At 66.2% G+C, this 18,915-nt stretch overlaps 2 protein-coding genes across 2 annotated transcripts; one reads left to right on the top strand and one right to left on the bottom strand.

Moving 5' to 3' along the window:
• Positions 1–698: 698 nt before the first annotated feature.
• On the top strand, positions 699–5,037 carry VAMP2 (vesicle associated membrane protein 2). Its single transcript, XM_069799796.1, has 5 exons — positions 699–778; positions 1,778–1,901; positions 2,159–2,317; positions 4,188–4,239; positions 4,999–5,037. Exons 1-5 carry the CDS (start codon positions 708–710, stop codon positions 5,013–5,015), a joined length of 423 nt encoding a protein of 140 aa, XP_069655897.1. The 5' UTR covers positions 699–707; the 3' UTR covers positions 5,016–5,037.
• A 2,865-nt stretch (positions 5,038–7,902) lies between these two features.
• On the bottom strand, positions 7,903–18,510 carry PLOD3 (procollagen-lysine,2-oxoglutarate 5-dioxygenase 3). Its single transcript, XM_069799793.1, is given in 20 exon segments — positions 7,903–7,974; positions 8,464–8,583; positions 9,086–9,202; positions 9,958–10,062; positions 10,359–10,424; positions 10,810–10,923; positions 11,505–11,646; positions 12,351–12,476; positions 12,559–12,663; positions 13,265–13,386; positions 13,855–13,890; positions 13,892–13,987; positions 14,194–14,295; positions 14,925–15,022; positions 15,288–15,351; positions 15,963–16,075; positions 16,330–16,493; positions 16,744–16,880; positions 17,427–17,518; positions 18,356–18,510. Coding segments are annotated over 20 exon segments (2,085 nt in total). The 5' UTR covers positions 18,462–18,510; the 3' UTR covers positions 7,903–7,914.
• Positions 18,511–18,915: the final 405 nt, after the last annotated feature.

Raw genomic sequence — 18,915 nt, 5'->3', positions numbered from 1 at the left:
CTGGGGGGCACCCCCCCGTTGCTGTGGGGTGCCCCCTATCTTCTCCCCCCCAATAAAGTTGTTGTAGTTTTACCCCCTTGTTTTGGTATTTGCTGAGGGGTGGGGGGGGATTAGGGGGCATCTGTGCCCCATAGATGTCCCTTGTGTCCCACATATTGTGCTGCCCCATAGATACCCCCACCCCATAGACACCTGCTGTGCCCTATAGATTTCCCCCCGCCCCATAGCCACCTGCTGTGCCCTATAGATTTCCCCCCACCCTGCTGCCACCCCTTGTGCCCCATAGATACTCCTGTGCCCCACAGCAACCCCCCCTCCACCCTATAGCTACCTGTGCCCCAGACCCCCCCACCCCATAGCCACCTGCTGTGCCCCATAGACCCACCCCATGGCCACCTCCTGTGCCCCATTGATCCCTCTGCCCCATAGACTCACCCCACAGACCCCCCCCACCCCATAGCCACCTGCTCTGCCCCATAGACTCACCCCACAGACCCCCCCCACCCCATAGCCACCTGCTCTGCCCCATAGACTCACCCCATAGCCCCCCCCCAGCCACCTGCTCTGCACTCCACCCCCCCCAGCCACCTGCTTCCCCCCCACCCCCCTCTCCCAGTCCTCCCAGTGTCGTCCCCCCCCCTCCCCCAGCCCGGTACCCCCCCTCCCCCCCCCCCCCGCTTCCCCCCCCCCCCCCCCCCGGTGCCCGGATGCTCGCGCCGCCCCGGCCGCCATCTTCCCCCGCCGCCGCCGCCGAACCGACCTCGCTGCTGCCCGAGATGTGAGTGAGAAGCGGGACCCCCCCGCGCCCCCCCCACCCCACCCCCAGACCCCCCCCTCTCTGGGGAGACCCCCCATCAGACCCCTCCCCCCCCCATCCAGGACCCCCCAAACCCTCCCCCCCAATCCCCCCAGGAGCGACCCCCGCAGAGCCTCCCCCTCCTCCATCTCTCCCCCCTCCCCATTTTTTTGGGGGGGGGGGTGTCTCCAAGCTGGAAGCACTGGGAGTACTGGGAGCACTGGGAGGGATCTGCCCCCTCCCCCACCCCGGGGCTATTTTTAGCTGCCGACGCAGGAAGGAGGGGGGGAAGGGGGGGTGGGGGGAGGGGTGGGAAAATCCTTCCCCCACCCTGCGGCCCCTCCCCCCGCTGCGGAGGAACCGCCCCTCCCCCTCGGGGGCGGGGGGAGGGGTGGGGGGGATGGGGGGGGTCAGATGCCTGGGGGTCCCTTCTGGGGGGCTGGGCCTGGATGCCCGCGACCCCCCCGCTATGGGGCAGTGGGGCACTGGGACCCCCCCCTGCTATGGGTCACCCCGCACTATGGGTCACCCAGATGCCTGGGACCCCCCCAGTATGGGTCACCCCTCGCTATGGGTCACCTGGATGCCTGTGACCCCCCGCTATGGGGCACTGGGACCCCCCCGCTATGGGGCGCTGGGACACTCTGTCCCCCCAGTATGGGTCACCCCCTGCTATGGGTCACTCAGATGCCAGTGCCCCCCCCGCTATGGGGCACAGGGACACTGGGTCCTCCTGCTATGGGTCACCCCTCGCTATGGGTCACTCAGACACCTGTGCCCCCCCCCACTATGGGGCACTGGGACCCCCCCCCCACTATGGGGCACTGGGATGTGCCCCCCCCAGCTATGGGTCGTGTGCGTCCCCCCCGACACGTGGGTCCCTGGTGGGGGGAGGGGGGTGTCTCTATTTCCATCCCTGCCCCAAATTGGGGGGAGGGGTGTTGGTGGGCTTTCTTTGACCTTTGCCCCCTTCCCTTTTAGGTCGGCCCCCTCTGCCCCCAGCGCGCCCCCCCCAGCTGGAGGAGAAGGGGGGGGCCCCCCCGCCCCTCCCCCCAACCTCACCAGCAACCGGCGGCTGCAGCAGACCCAGGCCCAAGTGGATGAGGTCAGAGGGCAGGGCAGTGGGGCGGGGCCGAGGGGCAGGTGTGGCCGAGGGTGGGGCACGGGCGAGGAGATGGGCGTGGGGCTGGAGGCGGGGCTAACGGCTGGGCGGAGCCGAGGGTTGAACGGGGTCATCGCTGCCCCTACGGGGAGGGGGGGACGGACGGAGGACGGACGATGCTCGTGTCTCTTGTGACCTCTGCCCTTCGCCCCCCCGCCAATGCCCTTTGACCCCGCCTTTGCCCCCGCCTTTGCCCCCAGGTGGTGGACATCATGCGGGTGAACGTGGACAAGGTGCTGGAGCGGGACCAGAAGCTGTCGGAGCTGGACGACCGGGCCGATGCCCTCCAGGCCGGCGCCTCCCAGTTCGAGACCAGCGCCGCCAAGCTCAAGCGCAAGTACTGGTGGAAGAACCTCAAGGTCAGAGGGCACGGGGTGTGATACCCCCCCCAAAAATAGAGAGACACGCACCCCAAAAATGGAGAGAGGGAAGCCAAACATGGAGAGACAGACCCCCAAAATATAGAGAGAGACTGCAAAAAAGAGAGAGAGGGGACCCAAAAATGCAGAGGGATGCCCCGAAAATAGAGAGAAGGAACCCAACAATGGAGAGGCCCCAAAAATGTAGAGACAGGCCCCCAAAATATAGGAAGACACCACAAAAAAGAGAGAGGGAACCCAAAAATGCAGAGGGACACCCTAAAAACAGAGAAGGAACCCAAAAATAGAGACACTCCAAAAGTAGAGACCCAAAAAATAGAGAGAGAGAGCGCCCCAACATTGAGAGGCACACCCACAAAATTGAGAGACACCCCAAAAATAGAGAGAGGGAACCCAAAAGTGGAGACACAGCCCCAAAATATAGAGGGGGAACTAAAAAATGGAGAGAGATACCCCAAAGACAGAGAGCCCCAAAATATAGACACTGTAAAACTATAAAGACATACCCCAAAATAGAGAGAGAGAGAGAGACACCAAAAATAGAGAGAGATGGACCCCCAAAATAGAGACACCCCAAAAATCGAGAGTCCAGCGCTGTCAAGCGCAAGCACTGGTGGAAGAACCTCAAGGTCAGAGGGCACGGGGTGTGACACACACACACCCCAAAATAGAGAGAGAGACATCCCCAAAATGGAGAGACATACCCCCAAAATATAGAGAGACAGCGCAAAAAGAGAGAGGGAACCCAAACATGCAGAGGGACACCCCAAAAATAGAGAATGGTAGACCCCAAAAATAGAGAGAGGAACCCAACAATGGAGACCCTCCAAAAATAGAGACCCCAAAATATAGAGAGACAGACCCCAAAAATGGAGATGCCCCCAAAATCGAGAGAGACCCCACAAATAGAGGTACCCAAAAAATATATGGGCCCCAAAAATAAAGGGACACCCCAAAATAGAGAGAGGAAACCTACAAATGGAGAGAGAGACCCCAAAAATAAAGGGAGAGACGCCAAAAATCGAGAGCCCAGTGCTGCCAAGCTCAAGTGCGAGGACTGGTGGAGGAACCTCAAGGTCAGAGGGCACGGGGTGTGACACACACCCCCAAAATATACAGGGACACCCCAAAAATGGAGGGAGAGGGAACCCAAAACTAGAGACACACCCCAAAAATGGAGAGACACCAAAAATATATAGAGATCCACCAACAATATACAGACAGACCCCAAAAATGGAGAGGCACCCCAAAAATAGAGGGACCCTAAAAATAGAGACACCCCAAAAATATTGAGACCCCCAAAATATAGACAAACACCCCCATAATATAAACACCCCAAAAATAGACACACTGCAAAAAATATAGAGCCTAAAAATAGAGACATCCCCAAAATATGCAGACACCCCAAAAACATACCGAGAGAACCCTGAGAAAATAAGACACCCCAAAAATACAGACTCTCCAAAAATGCAGTCACCTCAAAATAGACACCCCCCCCAAACACAGACACCCCCAAAACCACAGAGATACCCCCCAAAACAGACATGCCCGCCCAAAATAGACAGAGATACCCCCAAAAATGTACGGACCCCCCAAAATAGAAAGATAACCTGCAAAAACCACAGATACCCTCCAAAACCACAGGGACACCCCCAAAAATATAGAGAGGGACCCCCCAAAACCACAGAGACACACCAAAAAAAACCAGAGAACCCCCCCAACTCCCCCCCCAAAACTGTGGGACCCCCAAATCTGTTTTGGGAGGGGTGGGGCCAACACCCCCCACCCCCAAAACCAGCCTCCCTGATCTGACACCCCCCCCGGTGACCTCTGACCTCTGCCCCCACAGATGATGATCATCCTGGGGGTCATCTGCGCCATTGTCCTCATCATCATCATCGGTGAGTGCTGCATGCTAATGAGGGGGTGGGATGTGATGATGAGGGGGCAGGGCATGCTAATGAGGGGGTGTGGCATGCTAATGGGGGACAGGGAATCCTAATGATGGGGTGGGACAGGAAACTGGAGGTGCTGGGGTATGCAAATGAGGGGGTGGGACATGCAAGTGGTGGGCAGGGCATTCAAATGATGGGTTGGGGCATGCAAATGAGGGTGGCAGAGTATGCAGATGAGGGGGTAGGGCATGCAAATGGCAGGGACATGTGAATGAAGGTCACAGGGTATGCAGATGAGGGAGCAAAGCATGGAAATAGAGGGTGGGGCATGCAAATGAGGGTCATGGTATGCAGATGAGGGGTGGGTTATGCAGATGAGGTGAGGGGCAGGGCAAGTCAGGGAGTCAGGATATGCAGATGAAGCAGGGGTACAATGCAGTGATATTTTAATGAGGACCATGGGGGAAATTAGGCTGGGCCTATAGGCTGGGAGGTAGCATATGCAAATGAGGGAGGGGTACATAGGGAGGGGGCGGGGCATGCAAAGGGAGGCATGCTGGTGGGTGGACTTTGCATGCATGCAAATGAGGGGGTGTGGCTAAAAAGCAGAGACCACATGCCTGTGGGGGTGCATAAGGGTGGGGCGTGGCCTGACCACACCCCTGCCTTGAGGGCGTGTCCTGGTAAGGGGTGGGGCCTGTGGAGATGGGTTGTGTCCCCTCCAGGCCCCGCCCCTGACCCCACCCCTCCTCTCTTCCCCCCCAGTGTACTTCAGCACCTAACGGCTGCCAGCCGCGCCCCGGCCCCGCCCCCGCCTGGGACCTCGCCCCTGGGCGTGTCCGGCCCCGCCCCGGGGCTGCAGGAGGAGGGGCCCTGCCCGGCCCCGCCCCACCCCCTCCCCCCGCACCCCTCAGGGACCCCCCCGCACCCCAAACCCCCCCCCCCGGGACCCCCAAACCCTGCCCCCCATTCTTCCCCCCCCAGTGCCGCCCCAGCCCCTGCCCCCATGCCCCGCCCTTCCCCCATCACTTGGGGGGGGGGGCCATCAGGTTTGGAGGGGGCACCCCAAAATACACCTCCCCCGCACCCCAAAACCTTCCCTTCCCCCCTCCATGCCCCGCCCCCCACCCCCCAAAAATGTGTACCCTCCCCCAATTTGCCCCCCCGCCGCAAATCTGCACTCCTCAATAGGACACCCCCAAAATTGGGGGGGGCCCCCCGGAACCCCCAAATATTCCCCCCGCACCCAAAAAAAGTCCTGCCCCCACATCAGGGTGTGTGCCCCCCCAAATGAATGGCCCCCCCGAAAATTTGGGGGTTCACCCCAGAGCACCCCAAAATTGGGGGAGGGGCGTGTGTCCCCCCCCGGAGGGAAATTGGGGTCACCCTGGGGCACCCCCAGATGGGAGGGGGGTTAGGGGTGCACGCCCAAAATATGGGGTGCCCCCAAATTGGAGCCCGGGGGGGAAGAGGCGGGGTGTGTGTGTCCCCCAATCAGAATATTTTGGGGTGCCCCCCCAGACCTGAGCACAAAGGGGACCCCCCAAATTTTGGGGGGACCCCCATTTTAGTGGCCCCCTTTTTGGGGGGGCTCCCAATAATTTTGGGGGACCCCCCAAAATTTAGGGGTCTCCCCTAAAAAGCTGGGGGACACACCCCCCCACCCCGGGTTTGCCCCCCCAAACATTCCAGCCCCCCCCAATTTTGGGGGGTTCAGCAGAGGAGGGGGGCCCCCCAAAATCCCATCACTGCCGCAGCGCTGGGGGGGGGGCTGATGACACCCCCCTCAAAATTTTGGGGGGGACACCCCCAAAATCTAGGAGGGACCTGGAAATATTGAGGGGGGTCCCCAAAATAGTGGGGAACCCCAGAATGGAAAGGGGGGGCTCAAAATGGAGTGGGGGGCCCCAAAATAATGAGGGGGGACCCCAAAATAAGGGGAGGGGCCCAAAATAGTGGGGGGGGGGGCCAAGATACTGAGGGGGGCCCCAAGGATGTGAGGCTGCCCCAAATGAGGGGGGGTCGCTGATAATTTGGGGGGCACCCCAAAAAAGTGGGGGTCATGATGGGGGGGGTGTGGGTGATGGGGGGGGGCTAAAAATATGGGGTACCCCAAAAGTGAGGAAGGCGGGAGGGTCCCCAAGAAGTGGGGAGGGTCCCCAGAAGTGGGAGGGGTTTCCCAAAGAGGGGGGGGTCACCCCATATTTAAGGAGGTGCCAGAGCCTGGGGGGGGCAATTGAAGGCCCCCCCCTCCCCAAAGGGAGGATTTTTCACCCCAAAATTGGGGACCCCAAAAATGGGGGGGTCTCACCCCCCCAACCTGGGTTTTTGGGGTGCAGGTGCCCCCCCCCGCATGGAGCTGTGTGTGTGTGTCCTGGGGGGGGTCCCCCAATTTCCCCCCCATTCCCCCCAAATCTGGGGGGGGGTCCCCCCACCCTCTGCCCCCCCGCCCGTTGGCAAAGATGTGGATTTGGGGGACCCCCCCTAATCACTTGGGGAGGAGGAATTTGGGGGTTTGGGGGGGATTTTGGGGGGGGGGGGCGGGTGTCACTGCCGCCTCTCCCCCCCCTCATCCCCCCCCCGTTTCTGCTCCACCCCCCCGGTGGGGATTTGGGGGGACCCCTCGGGTTTGGGGGGGCCCCGGGGGGGTCCCCGAGTCCTGGTGTGAAACGTGTACAATAAACTACATGTCTGTGAGCGCTGCCTGGGGGGCACCCCGAAAATATGGGGGGGTGGAAATGGGGGGGGTCACCGAAATGGGGGGACCCCCCCTAAAAAAGGGTGGGGGGCCACAAGGAATGGGGGACTTTGAAATTGGGGGGGGGAAATGGGGGATCCCCAAAAATGGGGGTCGTCAAAATGGGGGGGGTCCCCCGAAAAAGGGGGGGGTCCCCAGGAATGGGGACTTTGAAATTGGGGGGGGAGCCCTAAAAGTGGAGGAGAAATGGGGGGGTCCCCAAAAATGGGGGTTCCCCAGAAATGTGGGACCTCGAAATTTGGGGGGGGGAGTCCTTAGGAAGGGGGGGAGCCCGAAACGAGGGTGGGGGGTCCCCAAAAATGGGGGGGCACCCCCAAAAAATGGGGAGCCCCAAAATGGGGCTGGACACGGGGGGGGGGGGAGTGTGATGTAAACAGGCTCCACCAATCAGGTCACATTCTGGTGTGTGCTCCCGCCCACCGCCGAGTGACATCAGAGGAGTGGGGAGGGTCGAGAAATGACTTCACGAGGCTCGGCTTGGGGGGGGAGGGGGGGCAGAAACCCCGATATTTTAATGCCCGTGAGGCAGGTGGGGGGGGCCCCGATTCCCCATCGCCCCTCCCCCCCGATTCCCCCCCTTGTCCTCATGACGTCATCGATGTCCCCAAGGTCCCTGCAGGGAGAAGGGGTGCTGGGGGGGGTCCCCAAAGTCCTGGGGGTCCCCAAGTTCCTGGGGGTCCCGGTGTCCCCGGCGTCCCTCGGGGGTCGAGCAGGGTGTAGCGGGTGCTGGGGGTCCCCAAAGTCCTCGATGTCCCGGGGGGGTCCCTGATGTCCTGGGGGTCTCTGAGGTCCCGGGGGTCCCCACAGTCCCTCCGGGGTCGAGCAGAGGGACTGGGTGCTGGGGGGGGGGGGGGGGGGGGGCAGCACCCAGGGGTGCTGGGCGTCCCCAAAGTCCTCGGCGTCGGTCCCGGGGGGGTCCCCGGTCAGGGGTCGAGCAGGGTGAGGAGGGCGTAGCGGGTGCCGCCGGCGGGGGGGGGCAGCACCTGGGGGTGGTGGGTGAGGCGCCCGGGGTGCAGGAGGGCCCAGCCGGGGGGGGGGGGCCGGCACCCCGCACCCGTAGCGGGGGAAGCGCCAGCCCCCCCCCTGCCACAGCGTCAGCGCCCTGGGACGCACCCCGGGGTGCTCCCAGTTCGCCCCCGCGGCGCCCCGGTTCCTTCTGCGTCCCCCAGTTCCCTCCCAGCGCTCCCCAGTTTCCCCACAGTTTGCTCCCCGGTGTCCCCCGATTCCCTCCCAGTGCTCCCCAGGTTCCCCCCCGATTCCCTCCCAGTGCCCCCAGTTCCCCCCTCCAATTCCCTCCCACTGCTCCCCGGTGCCCCCAGTTCCCCCCCCCAAATCCCTCCCAGTGCCCCCTACTTCCCCCAGTGCCCCCCCCAGTGCCCCCAGTTCCCTCCCAGTGCCCCCCCCAGTGCCCCCCAGCTCCCTCCCCAATTCCCTCCCAGTACCCCCAGTGCCCCCCGCCCTGTGCCCAGTACCTGAGGGGTGCTGAGGGCCAGGCTGAGGGTGACGGTGGCCGTGGGGGGGGCCCGGGGCGGGGGGGGCGGGGGGGTGGGGGTGGGGCGGTACCGCACCACTGCGCTCAGCACTGCCCGGCCCTGCGCATGGCATGAGGGGTGGGGCTCAGAGACACGCCCTCCTGGCCCCACCCTCCCACAGGCCCTGCCCCTTTCCCTGAGCCTCCCCTGCTCCACATGGCCACACCCATTGCCGAAGCCCCACCCCCTTCCCCGTGACGACGCCTGCTCAACATGACCACACCCCTTACTCAAAGCCCCACCCCATTCCCCATGGGAGCCACCCCCTCCATATGCCCCGCCCCCAGAGCCCTATTGCCACACCCCACCCCTCCTTTACACCCTGTCCAGAGCCCCGCCCCTCCCCATAACCACGCCTGGCCTCTATGGCCACACCCCTTACCCTCAAGCCCCACCCTATTCCCTGGGGCCGCCCCTTCCCAAAAGCTCCGCCTCCCTCGACCCCACCCCCTTGCAGAGCCCCACCTCTTCCCAAAGCCCCGCCCACTCCTCAGCCCCGGCCCATTTCCCCAAGCCCCTCCCCCTTCCCCAGGCCCCGCCCCCTCCCTCCGGCCCCGCCCACCTTGGGGTGGTAGCCGGGGTAGAGCTGTCGGGCGACGGGGGGCAGGAAGCGGCGCAGGGCCCCCAGCCAGGCCGGCTCCAGCCCCAGCGGGCCCAGGGCCACCGACTCCGCCCCCGCCTGCCACCCAAACACGCGGGTGTGTGACCCGTCACCGGGGGCCACCAACCCCCTCCGAGGGCCACCAACGTATGGGGCCACCAAACCCTACATAGGGCCACCAACCCCCATTCTGGGGCCACTATCTCCACCCTGAGGCCACCAAACCCCCCTTGAGGCCACCAACCCTCCTCCCGGGGCCACCAACCCCTACCCTGGGGCCACTAACCTCCACCCTGAGACCACCAACCCCCATCTTGGGGCCACCAACCCCCATTCTGGCGCCACTATCTCCACCCTGAGGCCACCAAACCCCCCTTGAGGCCACCAACCCCTACCCTGGGGCCACTAACCTCCACCCTGAGACCACCAACCCCCATCTTGGGGCCACCAACCCCCATTCTGGCGCCACTATCTCCACCCTGAGGCCACCAAACCCCCCTTGGGGCCACTAAACCCGTCCCTGAGGCCACCAACCCCTACCCCGGGGCCACCAACCTCCACCCTGAGACGACCAACCCACCCTGAAGCCACCACCAACCTACAATCTGGGACCACCACCCCCCATTCTGGGGCCACCATCTCCACCCTGAGGCCACCAACCCCCCCTTGGGGCCACCAACCTCCACCCTGAGACGACCAACCCACCCTGAAGCCACCACCAACCTACAATCTGGGACCACCACCCCCCATTCTGGGGCCACCATCTCCACCCTGAGGCCACCAACCCCCCCTTGGGGCCACCAACCGCCCCCTTGGGGCCACCAACGCCCCACCTCGTGGTGGTCCCGGCTCCAGCCCCCGTAGTTCTCAGCTTCTTCCAGCAGCTCCTGGCACAACCGCTCCGAGAACAGCGGGAACTGGTAGACGTCGGGGCACGGCTGGGGGGGGGAATGGGGGACAATGGGGACATGGGGGGGGACAACAGGGGAGGGGGGGACCCCAAAACCCCCACCCAGGGTGACATGGTCTTGGGGCGCCTTCCCTGAGACTGGAGGGACTGGGGGGGGGGGTCCCCAAGGTCTGTCCCTGGGTCTGGGGGGGTCCCCAAGATCCATCCAGGGGTCTGGGGGTCCCCAAGTTGTCCCCAAAGTCCCTCCAGGGGTCTGGGGGGGGTCCCTGGGGGTCCCCAGGGGCTGTGGGGGGGGCTGGGGGTGTCCCTGGGGGTCCCCGGTACCTCCTCGTAGAGGTTGTCCTCAAAGATGCGGCTGTAGTTCTCGTGGAGGTATTTTTCTTCCCAGTCCTGCAGGGAGACTGGGGTTACTGGGGGTACTGGGAGGTACTGGTGCTCACCCAGGGGTTGTGGGGCAGCTGCCAGAGATCAGTGTGCACGGGGCGGGGGTGGGCACTGGTGTTACCGGTGGGCACTGGGAGGCAGTGCAAGTGCCCAGGGGAGTCCCAGAGGGGATTACTGGTGTTACTGGTGGTTACTGGTGTTACTGGTGGTTACTAGTGCTGACCTGGGGGTTGTGGCGGGGGGCTGCCAGAGATCAGGGTGCAGGGGAAGTGTGTGTGGGGGCACTGGTGTTACTGGGGAGCACTGGGAGGCAGTGCAGGTGCCCCGGGGAGTCCCAGGGGGGCTGTTACTGGGTGGTTACTGGTGGTTACTGGTGTTTACTGGTGCTGACCCGGGGGTTGTGGGGCAGCTGGAGCAGGTCGGGGTGCCGGCGGGTGCTGTTGTAGGTGCTGGTCACCAGTAAGTGCCCGAACTCCTCCCGGTTGGTGACGTGCAGGAACAGACCCTGGGGGGGGAGGTGGGACATTTAATGGGGACCCCCCCCCCAAAAAGGACCCCCCCAATAATGGGGGACCCCCCCCAAAGGGACACCCCCCCCCCAGGATCCTCCCTTGGATGGGGGGGGGGTAAGGGGGGTGTTGGGGTGCTGGGCAGGGGCGGGGGGGGAGTGAGGGGGGTTGTGGGGGGGGGGATGTGGGGGTGCTGGGGGGGAATTGGGGATCCCGGGGGGGGATGTGGGGGTTCAGGGAGGGAATTGGGGATCCGGGGGGTCCTGGGGGGGGATGTTGGGGTTTGGGGGGTACTGGGGGGGTGGGAGGGGTGTCGGGGGGGTGATGTGGGGTTTAGGGGGGGTGGAGGGGTCCCGGGGGGGGCTGTGGGAATGTTGGGGGGGGGATGTGGGGATTCGGGGGGTATGCGGGTTTGGGGGGGGATTCGGGGGTTCAGGGGGGGCTGTGGGGTTTGGGGGGGGTGGAGGGGGGCTGTGGGGGTGTTGGGGGGGAGAATGTGGGGGTTCAGGGGGGTTGGGGGGGCTGTGGGAGTCCTGGGGGGGGGAATGTGGTGTTGGGGGGTGTCGGGGGGGCATACCCTCTCGCGGGCGTGGCGGCAGAAGGCCATGTCGGGGTCGGTGTCCGGGCGGGAGAAGACTGGCCCCTCCCCCAGCGGCCCCCGCAGCGACGCCCCACCCACCAGGTAGGCGTGGCTCAGGTAGGGCACGTTCCACACCCCCCTGGCCCCGCCCCCCTCGGCGTCAGGGCGGGGGCAGGGGGACATGCCCACCCCACGCCCACGGGCACACCCTCTCATTAACCTGCCTCCCTGCTAGGGGCGGGGTCACCCCCAGACACACCCACCACCATTGCTGGGGGGCAGGGCCAGTGCAGGACACGCCCCTGATTAACCCACCCCACCCACTTTTGCTGCTGGGGGCGGGGTCAGCACGGACACGCCCCCTCCCCTCCCGAGGGGGGGCACAGTCCCTCCCACTTGAGAGGTGCTAGAAGGGGGTGTGGCTCCCGGGGGTGTGTGGCCCATGGAGGGGCGTGGCTACAGTGGGACAGGGCTAGCACAGGGACTGGGCTCAAAGGGGGTGTGGCTCATAGGAGGCGTGGCTCCGGGGGCGTGGCTCCCAGGACTATAACTCTCATGGGGTGGGGCTACAGTGGGACAGAGCTATCATGGGGACAGGGGGCGTGGCTTCCAGGGGGTGGGACTCTCAGGGGCAGGGCTTCCAGAGTGGACCTATCATGGGGCTAGCCCTAGGGGGGGGAGCTTCCAGGTGAGGGCGTGGCTCCCAGGGGCGGGGCATTCCTCCTCCTCCTCCCTGGCAGGGCCAGGGCTGGGGCTCCTGGGTGGGTGGGATTCCCGGGGGGTGGGGCAGGGTGTGGCTCAGTGGGCGTGGCAAGGAAAGGGCGGGGCAGGGCAGTCACTCACCTGCGCTTGCCCTGGACGATGTCGACGTAGTCCTGGGCCCGGGCGTAGAAACCCTCGGGGCTGAGGGCACCCCAAAAATTGGACCAGAGCTGGCCCGGGCGGGAGAGCAGCGGGGCCAGCACCCGCCTGGGGGGGGGACAGGGACACAGAGAGGGGGTTAGGGGTCATGGGGGGGGTCATGGGGGGGGGGAAGGAGGGGGGCACCCACCGGTTCTGGCGCAGGAGGGCGCGCAGGGCTCCCGGGTGGGTGAGGGCCACGTCCCCGTCCAGGCTCAGGTAGTGCTGGCACTGGGGGTCCCGGCGGCACAGCGCCCTGCCGCACCCCACCCCGCGTCACCGCAGACACCCCCGCCACGGTGCTGCAGCCCCCCCGTCCCCATACCTGCTCATGTCACCCCCATGTCGCCCCCCCCGCCATGCTCCCAGCCATGCTCATGTCCTCCCCCCGTGTCTCCCCCATACATGCCCATGTCCCCATGTCCCCCCACCGTGTCCCCCCAATCCATGCCCATGTCCCCCCATGTCCCCCCATCCATGCCCACATCCCCCTGTCCCCCCACATCCCCCCCATCCATGCCCACATCCCCCCCCATCTTCCTGTACATGCTCATGTCTCCCCATGTCCCCCCGTCCATGCCCATGTCCCCCTGTCCCCCCCATGCCCCCCCGTCCATGCCCACATCCCCCCCCACGTCCTCCCATACATGCCCATGTCCCTCTCCATGTCCCCCCAAATCCATGCCCATGTCCCCGTGTCCCCCCCACGTCCCCCCCGTCCATGCCCATGTCCCCCCCCATACATCCCCATGTCCCCCCATGTCGCCCCCCACATCCCCCCGGTCCATCCCCATGTCCCCACATCCCCCTGTCCCCCTCCATCCCCATGTCCCCCACCCGTGTCCCCCCCCCCATACATGCCCATGTCCCGCGCCGCCCCCGGCTCCAGCGCCTCCTCGGGCCCCACGAGTCTGGCGGAGGCGAAACGCCGGCGCAGCCGAGGCCAAACGGCCGCGATGTGGGGCTCGTGGTGCACCTCCTGGTTGGGGGGGGACACACACCCATAGCAAGGGCACCCGGGGGGGGTCTTGGATAACCCTGGGGGTCTTGGGGCACCCGAGGGGTAGGGGGAACCCAGGGCAGGGGCACTTGGGGGTGTCATGGGGCACCCTGGGGGTCACCTTGGGGGGGCTGTGGGCATCCAGGGGGAGTCTCAGGGCACCCAGGGGGTCTCGGGGGACCCTGGGGGTCTCAGGGGGGCACCCCCAAGCACTGGGGACAAGGGTGAGGGATCACCCTGGGGGGGGGGGGGGCAGTGGGACACCCCAGGGGTGATGGCAGGGGGTGTCGGGAGGCCCGGGGGGGGGGGGGCACACTGGGAGGGGTATGGGGACCCTATTGGGGATCGAGGCACCCTGGGGTGGGGGTGGGGATGTCCCTGAGGGTTTGGGGATCCCCTGGGGGGGTGGGGGGTCTTGGGGGTCCCGGGGGGGCCCCCCCTACTCACGCGGTTGTGCAGGAAGAGGCGCAGGCGGGAGGGGGGGGTAGCGCCAGTGCAGGAGCCGCTGGAGGAACTGGGGCAGGAAGGGGGTGGGCTGCTCCACGAAGACCCCCACCAGCACCCACGGCAGCTCCTCGTCCTGGGGTGGGGGGGGGGAAGCAGCATGGGGCACCCCACGGCCTCGGGGGACACCCCACAACCCCCCAGCATCCCCCCCAGCCCCTCAGGACTCCCAGGACCCCCATCGAGGGGCTGCAGGTCACAGTCCCCAGGACCCCCCTGACCCCCCCAGAACCCTCTGACCCCCCCAGGACCACCCTGACCCACCCAAGAGCCCCCCCATACCGGGACCCCCTCGAGGGGCCGCAGGTCGAGGTCGCAGTCCCCGCAGCCGCCCTCGTAGCTCCAGCCGGAGGGGATGTAGTTACCCAAATAATTCAGCTGCAACTGGGGGGGAGGTATGAAAAATTGGGGGACCCCCCTTTTCCTTACTCAGAGATACCCCCCCACCCTGTTTGGGGGGGGGCTGGGCTCCCCTGCACCCACCCAGGCACCCTCAAGGTTCTGGAGAAGCACTGGGCACCCAAAACAGGGAGCCTCAACCCCACATCTCCCCAGTGCACCCCACATCCCCCAAGGACCCCACAACTCCCCTGAGGACCCCCCCAGTGCACTCCACATCCCTCTGGGGACCCCAAAACTCCCCTGGGGACCCCCCAGTGCACCCCACATCCCCCCAGGGACCCCACAACTCCCCTGGGGACCCCCCAGAGCACCCCACATCCCCCGGTAACCCTCCGGTGCACCCTAAATCCCCCCCCAGGACACCCCAATACCCCAGAGCACAAGGGGGGTGTTGGGGTACCCCCTAAACCCCCCGGGGACCCCCCCCAAAACTTCCTGGGGGACCCTGTACCCTTTACCGCTCTCAGCAAGGTGACAGAGGGTCTTAGGGGGATGCTGGGGGTTTTGGGGGGACCCCCAAGCGTGTCAGGGGTGTTTGGGGTCCCAGGAGTTTTGGGGACCCCCAGGGGTGTTGGGGGGGGTCCTGGGGGGATTTGGGAACCCCCCCGTACCTTGGTGGGGCCGTTCCCATGGATCACCACAGGCAGGGTGTCATACGCCACATTTCGCGCCCGCACGCGTCCGGGCTCGAACTTGAGGACCACCTCGTCTGTAGGGGGATCTGGGGGTCAAAGGGGGGGTCTGGGGAGCCCCCCCGTACCCCCAAATCATGCTCTGGACCCCCACCATCCCCCCCCCCCCCACAATAACACCCCCCACCCATCACCTGATGGCCTAGGACCACTTGGAAACACCCAGGTGTCCCCAGCCCCATGTGCACCCCCTGTACCCCCCCAAATCTGTGCTCCCCAAATCTGTGCCCCCCAAAAATCTGTGTGTCCCCCCCAGATCCGTGCTCCCCCTCCCCTTCTCACCAATGGCCCCATTGAGGTTCTGGAAGACCCGGGAGTAATGGTCCAGCGCCAGCCCCAGCTCCTCCTGGGGGGGGATAGAAAAAGGGGGGACACAAGGGGTTCAGGGGGGTCCCTGGGGGGTCCCAAGGAGTCCGGGGGGGGCCTGGAAGGTTGGGGGGGCTGGGGGGGGGCTCAGTGTTGTGTCACGAGCTCTCTGGGGGGGGCTGAAGAGGGGGGGCAAGAAGATCTTTGGGGGTCCCTGGGAGGTTGGGGTGGGCAAGAGGATTATTGGGGGTCCCTGGAAGGCTGGGGGGGATGGGGGGGCAGGGTGGTCCCAGGGGGTCATGGGGGGGGGTTGAAGGAGATCCTTGGAGGGCCCTAGAAGTTTGGGTCCCAGAGGGCTGGGGGGTGTCTCAGGGAAGGTTTGGGGGGGGTCCTGGGGGGGACTCAGAGGGATGTGGGGTGGCTCAGGGAAGGTTTGGGGGGGTCCTGGGGGGGCTCAGGGGGATGTGGGGGGCTCAGGGAAGGTTTGGGGGGGTCCTGGGGGGGCTCAGAGGGTTGTGGGGGGCTCAGGGAAGGTTTGGGGATGTCCCAGAGGACTCAGAGGGATTTGGAGAGCCCTGGGGGGCTCACGGGGATGTGGGGGGGGCTCAGAGGGGAACTGGGGGGTCACGGGGGGGGTTCTGGGGGTCTCACCCGCAGCCCAGGGTCGAGGTAGAGGCGGGTGTAGAAGAGCTGGTCGTCGTCATCGTCGCGGAAGCGCCAACGCTCCACCAGGCGCCAGACGGCCGGGGCGAAGCCCATGAATCCTGGGACACACACACCCCCCCCAAAATAGCACCCCCCCATCTCCAGGGTGACCCCAAAATGGCACACAACCCCCCCCCAACAGCACCCTGAATGCCACCTCCCCAAGGGTACCCCAACCCTGACACCCCCCCAGGGACCCACCAAGCCAGCCCCCTCCCCCCCAAAAACACCCCTAAACCACCGCCAGGGACCCCCAAACCTTCTTCCCCCCCCCAAGAGCACCCCAAAATTTCCCCCCCCGCCTTCCACATACCCCCTGAGTTGAGGTAGGGTTTGCCCCCCGGGGCGGGGGGGTAGGCGGGGGCCAGCCCCTCCTGGGGCCAACAAAAAGCTTCGGCCGAGAAGAGCACCCGCGCCCCAGCACCCCAAAACTTGGTCAGCAGCTCCCGGGGCCCCCCCGCAAACACCACGTCATAGCTGGGGGGGACACAAACATATATATTAATGCCACCCACCCCATGTCCCCCCCCCCCATGTCCCCATTTCCAATGCCTGATCCCCCTAAGCCCTGTGCCCCCCCACATCCCCCTGACCCCCTGTGCCCCCCCAAAGCACCCCCCCATCACCACACCCCCCCATGTCCCCCCTATCCCCTACCCCTCACACCCCCACACCCCCCCCATCCTCCCCAGGCCCCCCCGACATGTCTCCCCCCCCGTGTCCCCACCTGTCCACGAAGAGGACCACCAGGTCCTGCCGTTCCCGCAGGGGGGCCATGGCGCTTTTCAGCCATCGAACCTTCTGGCCCCCCCCCACCGTGTGGGCCACGTCCCCCCCCCGCCAGGCCTGGCCCAGTCCTAGTGTCTGGGGGGGACACGGGACACAGGGGACGAGGAGGGGGGACATGGGGGGGGACAAGGGGGACCAGGGAGAGATAGACATGGAGGGGGGGACATGGGGGGGACATGGGAGGGATGGGGGGCAGACAGGGTACAAGGGGGGACATGGGGGGGTGTGGGGGGGGCACATACAGCCATGTCACCCCCCAGCTGCACCATGAGGAGCGAAACTGAGCGGACACAGGGACACGGGGACACCCCCCCCCAGTTTTGGGTCCCCTTTCCTCCCCATTTGGGTGCCCCCCCCCACCGTGGGTGCCCCCCTCCCCCTTTGGTCCCCCCCCCGCACTTTGGGTCCCCCTCCCTCCCACTTTGGGTGCCCCACTCCCCTTTTGGGTGCGCCCCCCCTACTTTGGATCCCCCCCCCCCCTCCGTGGGTGCCCCTCTCCCCATCTGGGTGCCCCCCCCCACTTTGGGTCCCCCTCCCTCCCACTTTGGGTGCGCCCTCTCCCCCTGTAGGTGCCCTCCTCCCCCTGTGGGTGCCCCCCCCCACTTTTGGGTGCCCCCCCACCTTGACGGAGTAGTTGAAGCGGCGAGCGGAGCGCAGGAACCGCTCGTACCCCTCCGTCGCCTCCGTCGCCACCGTCAGCACCAGCAGCTGCTCTGGGGGGGGGGAAGACATGGGGGGGACACCCCGATGCTTGGGTTCCTCGGTGACACCCAACCCCCTGGGTGACCCCACTGTGACCCCTGAGCCCTCCCACTCGACCCCTGACCCCTGGTGAGGCCTGAGCTCCTGGCGCCTGTGACCCCTGATTCTGGCTGTAACATCTGACCCCCACACCGGTGACCCCTGACCCCCCCCGTGACCCCGATGCCTCTCATGCTCCCTGTGGTCCCTGGTGACCTCTGACCCCCATCATTCCCCCATGACCTCTGACCCCCATCATTCCCCCGTGACCCCTGAGCCCTCCCCTTTGACCCCTGACCCTCTTCACCCCCCCCCCCAGTGAATCCCTGAGCCTCATCCCAGCGACCCCTGACCCCCCGGTGACCCCTGACCCCTCCCTGCTGACCTCCGACACCCCACTGACCCTGAGCCCCCCCATACTGCCCTGTGACCCCTGGCGACCCCTGACCCCTCCCAACCCACGGACCCTGCATCCCACCATACCTCCCCAGGTGACCCCTGACCCCCGGTGACCCCTGACCCCTCCCTGCTGACCTCTGACACCCCACTGACCCTGACCCACACCACACCCCCCCCTCCCCGGCACCCCCGGGTGACCCCTGACCCCCCCACGTGACCCCCAACCCCCACCTTCACGACCCCTGACCTCTCCCCCAGCACCCCCTCACCCTCCCTTACCCCCCCCACTGACCCTTGACCCCCGGCTCCCCCCCCCGACCCCCTCCCCCACTCCTCCTCCCCCAACCTCTCGCCCAGCCCCGCCCCTCCCGGTGCCCTTTGACCCCTGTGACCCCGCCCCCAGCTCTTACCGGGCCCGGGGGGGCGGAGGGTGGCGGCGGGCGGCAGGAGCAGCCCCAGCACCGGCAGCAGGACGGGCAGGACCGGCAGGACGGGCAGGACGGGCAGCGGGGCCATGGCGGGCAGCGGGGCCGGCGAGGGGCGGGGCCCGGCCGAGGGGCGGGGCACGACCAAGGGGAGGGGCCCCGCCGGCGCACCGCCCGCCGGCCAATCGCCTCCCGCCTCCTTTTCCCGCCCGCCTATCCGAGGCGGATGGGCGGGGCGAGGGGAAGGGGCTGCCACGTTGCCAGGAGGGGAAGGGAGGGGGTGGGCGGGGGGAAGGGGGCGGGGTCTGGAGGGAGGGGTGGGTGGGGCTTGAGGGCGCCACAACCGAAATGGCGGCGCGGGAAGGGCGGCACTCACTCAAGATGGCGGCGCCTCGCTCAAGATGGCGGCGCCTCCCTCAAGATGGCGGCGCCCCGCTCAGGATGGCGGCGCCTCGCTCAAGATAGCCACTCGTTAGCCACTCCTCATTCAAACTGACGGCGTCTCACTCGAGATAGCCGCTCCTCATTCAAGATGACGGCGCCTC

Source organism: Haliaeetus albicilla, chromosome 13 (assembly GCF_947461875.1).
Source record: "Haliaeetus albicilla chromosome 13, bHalAlb1.1, whole genome shotgun sequence".
Lineage (NCBI taxonomy): Eukaryota > Metazoa > Chordata > Aves > Accipitriformes > Accipitridae > Haliaeetus > Haliaeetus albicilla.
Note: the sequence above shows the minus strand (reverse complement) of the source record. Positions and strands in the feature narration are given on the sequence as shown.